Source organism: Limulus polyphemus, unplaced genomic scaffold, assembly GCF_000517525.1.
Source record: "Limulus polyphemus unplaced genomic scaffold, Limulus_polyphemus-2.1.2 Scaffold1061, whole genome shotgun sequence".
Taxonomy (NCBI): Eukaryota; Metazoa; Arthropoda; class Merostomata; order Xiphosura; family Limulidae; genus Limulus; species Limulus polyphemus.
Window position 1 is genome coordinate 309,806 of NW_013666671.1, and position 4,745 is coordinate 314,550.

General features: G+C 31.5%; 1 protein-coding gene across 1 annotated transcript in view; it reads left to right on the plus strand.

The window, feature by feature from the left end:
- LOC106461938 (retinoic acid receptor RXR-alpha-B-like) overlaps positions 1 to 4,745 on the plus strand; it is a 40,406-nt gene that overhangs the window by 24,933 nt on the left and 10,728 nt on the right. Inside the window, exons 4-6 of the mRNA XM_013921805.2 lie at positions 440 to 597; positions 3,800 to 3,945; positions 4,491 to 4,617. Of these exons, the coding sequence (XP_013777259.1) occupies positions 440 to 597; positions 3,800 to 3,945; positions 4,491 to 4,617 (431 nt within the window). The remainder of the gene's footprint in view (positions 1 to 439; positions 598 to 3,799; positions 3,946 to 4,490; positions 4,618 to 4,745) is intronic.

The following is a 4,745-nucleotide window of genomic DNA, read 5'->3' on the forward strand; positions in this document are numbered from 1 at the left end:
GCTGTGTACTTGGTGAAACTGACAAGCTTCTTTCCCTGTGGTTTAATATTGCTGTGTACTTGGTGAAACTGACAAGTTTTTTTTTCACCCTCATGTTTATTATATTTGGAAAACTTGGAAATCTTTCATTCAAGGTTTAGTATTTCTCTCAATTTATAAAAACAAGAAAAATCCCTTTTACTTAGGTTTATTACTTTCTTTTTATTATATACTGATAAATTTTGTAATAAATTAGTAAAGTTTTATGGTGTTACTACTAAATAACAGGGTCAAGCTTCAGCTATAGAGTTTTTATTTTATTCTTCAGGATTTGATGTTTATAAGGGTACAAGCCATCAGAAACTGCAAGCTCTTAATGTGTAAGCTTGACATGAAAATGATTTTAAGTGAATACAACTAAATTTTATAACATAATGTATCTTCCTTTCTTATATTGTAGCTGTGAAGGCTGCAAGGGCTTTTTTAAGCGAACAGTTCGTAAGGACTTAACGTATGCCTGTCGAGAAGAAAGAAATTGTATTATCGACAAACGTCAGAGAAATCGTTGTCAATACTGTCGTTATCAGAAATGTTTAATGATGGGCATGAAAAGAGAAGGTAAGTAAAAGGAAATATGTAAGCATTTCATTCTAATAGTTCTGATACAAAATGACACTTTATAAAGCCACAGATGTGAATATAATCATCTGATAGGTTAATTTTTTCATGTATGCAAGTGATTTTAATGTGTAACAGAAGGACTGTGGAACCAGTTCTTAAATAAAAACTAACTTTTCGATTTCATGAATTAGTTTTTGAATTCCAGCATTTTTCAACTGGATGTTTTGAAGTTCTTTATTTACCAGAAAATTTTACTTATTCATATTGCAATCCAATGATAAGGAAAAATAGATTAAACAGTAACTTGATTTCAGATAATATGAGCAATGTCTTAATTAACCTTCATGTATTACACTACTTTATGATAAGTTTTCATTAACTAATATGCACTTATGAGTGATAGAAAATTTACTTGTTTGATGTATATTTAATTGTGGAAGCCAGTTATCAGTTTATATCTAAATTTGTTTCTGTGTCAGTAATATATTCTGATACTCTCAAGTTATTATCTTGTATGTGTAATATTTTCTTCTACTGAAATCTCCAAGCTATATTTGTAAATGAAATGCTTCCAAACTGACGATGAAGAAGCAAAAAAGTGTAATAACATTTAGTAGAGTTGTCAATACATAAAACCAAAAAGTAAGTATACAGAAATCGAAATCAAATTTTAGTAAACGTAGGAAAAATGAGAAAACAAACAGAGCCATTAATCAGAGAAAGATGATTTAGATGGACTTTACATCTATTTTGTTGTACATTGTTTTATTAAAAGTCCTGTTATAACTTCATATTAAGCCTGGTACTGTAAATATTTCATTTCATATAATTTATTTTAAATATAGAGTTATTTTGTTGTTCAATTAGTGAACCATTATTAATTACCAATTCTTTTACACTGTTTTCACTGATAAGTATAGAAATACAGTGCCTTAAGTATCTTAAGTCTTAAGGTACACATTAAAAAAGAAGAAGAGGTGTATCTCATTTTCTGTTTTTACCTCGCATACACATTTCCAACTGCAGAAGATTTTCTATTGGTTACCCGGCAAATATTTTTGTTTAATTATTTTACAGTGTCTTGCAAAAGTCTTCACCCCCCCTGTGCTGGTAATAAATTTGAGTTATTTTCTTGTGGAAGACATAACTCAAATGGCCAAAAATATTTATTATATTAATCTCAGACCAGTTTCTAATGATTACAAAGAACAAAAGGTGCATTGTTACTCACTATAGTGACATAACACAAAACCATCTTGAAAATGTCTTCACCCCCTAACATGATTATGCAGTTAATATTTGGTTGAAGCTCTTTTGGCAGCAATGACAGTTGAAAGTCATTTTGGATAGCCCTCCATAAGCTTTGCACAGTATGCTGGAGATATTTTTGCCCATTCCTGCTTGCAGTTATCCTCCAGTTTTTGTAAGTTGGAAGGATGTCTTTGATGCACAGCAATTTTCAAATGTCTCCACAGATTTTTGAGTGGATTTAGGTCTTGGCTTTGGCTTGGCCAGTCAAGGACTTTAATTTTGTTTCTCTGAAACCATTCTTGGGTTGCTTTTGATCTATTTTTGGGATCATTGTCCTGTTGAAATTTAAACCTTTGACTGAGTTTTAGTTTTTCTGCTGACTTCTTCTTGTTTACCTCCAACATCTATGTATGTTTTGCACTGTCCAGGATTACTTGAATGTGTAAAAATGTTCCAGTGCCAGCTGCAGAAAAACACCCCCACAGCATTATGGACCCACTACCATGCTTGAAAGTTGGGACTGTATTTGCTGGGTTGTGAGCAGTGTTGGGTTTCTGCCTTACATACCCTTTTTCATTTAACCCAAAAAAGTTCTATTTTGGTCTCATCTGACCATAGAACTTTCTGTCACATTGTTGTAGGGTTATTGAAATGTTTACAGGCATAGCCTGTTCGCGACCTAAGATGCATCTTCATCAGTAGTGGTTTCTTTCTTGCCACCCTACCATTTAAGCTTTGTTTGTTTAAGGTATGTGATATTGTCGAGGTGCGTACAGTAACTAAAGTTGCTGCTATTGAAGTCTACAGCTCCTTCAGTGTCACTGTCGGCTTGACAGTTGCTTCTCTGACAATTTTTCTGCTTGTTCGAGTGCAGACTTTCTTAGGGCGACCTGATCTTGGAAAAGTTGAGGTAGTGTGACACACTTTCCATTTCTTCACAATTGATTTTACAGTACTTAATGGTAAATTGAGAACCCTTGAAACTGATTTATAGCCTTCTCCAGAAATGTGCTTCTGAACAATCTTCTCCCATCATTCTAAATATGTAACAGTAAACCAAATTTTAACTTTCAAAATACTCTGCTTAAATCAATACTGATGGCGCTATATGATCTAAAGTATTTTTTCACATGGCTATATAATATACTTTGGTATCTGATAGAGTTGTACAGAGCTGGTAAAAGCTGAGAGGGGATGAAGACTTTTGCAACATGCATTTTCAAGATTTTTTTGTGTTATATCACTAAATTGGGTAATAATGCATCTTTTGTTTTTTGTAATCTTTAGAAACTGGTCTGAGGTTAATATAATAAATATTTTTGGCCATTTGAGTTGTGTCTCTCACATGAAAATACCTACAATTTATTACCAACACAGGGGGTGAAGACTTTTGCAAGGCACTGTACATAACTGCAAGATAATTTACTAGTGTACTACCTTTATTTCAGCAACATATGCTAGCTTACATATTAGAATTTTCAAATAGATTCAACCAATTTAAAACTTTATATATGTTTTCTTTCAGAATTCAGATCCACCTCATTTTAATTAGGGTTTTTAAGGGTCAGAAAAGAAACCTGAAGAAAATGTTAGATTCGTTTTGCTCAAAAAATCTTGCTATTTTATGTAAAACAAACACTATTGTATTTATTATTAACATTTCTCATCACTTATTAACAAACTGCTATACAAACATGAACTTAATGATATGAGGTTTATTCTTACTGACCAATCAGTGTTTTCTATGTAATTACTTGAAATTTGATAAATAAAGACAAAAAATTTGAAATAAAAATTTATGCAATTTTTGTCACATCCTTGTTTGGGCATGTTTAAAAATCTGAACATTTCTGAAAATGTTTTTAAAGAAAGTTATTTTGTATTAAAACTAGCATTGAAAAATATTTTATTTTCTAAGATGAAGCTTAAATTTTCTTGTTTCTTGTAGCTGTCCAAGAGGAACGACATAGGACGAAAGAAAAAAATGAAAATGAAGTGGAAAGTACTTGTAACTCTCCACATGACATGCCCATAGAACATATCTTGGAGGCAGAAATTTGTGTAGAACCTAAAAATGAAGAAATAGATATAAATGTGAGTTATTTCTTAATTGTTTTAATTAAAATAATCCAGAAAAAATGCTGATGTGATTGTCATGCTCAGTTTTCACTTGGTGTCTTGTTTATTTAAAATGAAGTTTAAGTCTGCAAAAATAATGATTGTGAATTACAGGTGTAGGTAAGCCCTTTTTTTTAATTTTAAAAGCTGTTTTTATTGAGCCTCAAGAACATTTTTTGTAGTATTCAAGTCAAATAAAACCCAAATTAGAGATTTCTATGACTGTACAACTTTAATTGTTAACTATACTTTAATGCAAGTCTAAAAGTTTTCCAGCAAATAGTAATTTTCCTTCCTTGTTTTAAATGCTTTATCTTTAATAAATTTTATTCATATATTGTCATACAGTAAGATTGATTAAGGTGGTGTGTAGAGACATTATAAAAGAAATCAACATGGCCTTTTATGCTGTTTTATAAACCTGTTCACCTGTGATTTTTGTAGTTTGATGATCTTAATGTAGGGATACATTTTTTAACAGATTCAGAAAGCTGTTACTTATTGTAATATACTTTTCACAGAAGGAGCCTATAGCCAACATCTGTAAAGCAGCAGATCGTCAGTTACATCAGCTGGTAGAGTGGGCAAAGCATATCCCTCATTTTACTGAATTACCTATAGAAGATCAAATGGTCTTGCTTAAGGCAGGCAAGTGTAGCAGTAGCATTTTTAACCAATTTCAGAATTTATATTGAGTCTTTACTGACATTGACCTTGCAAAATACTTAACATGCTTGATGTGAAAGGTTACTTCAAAAAAAAAAAACACACACACC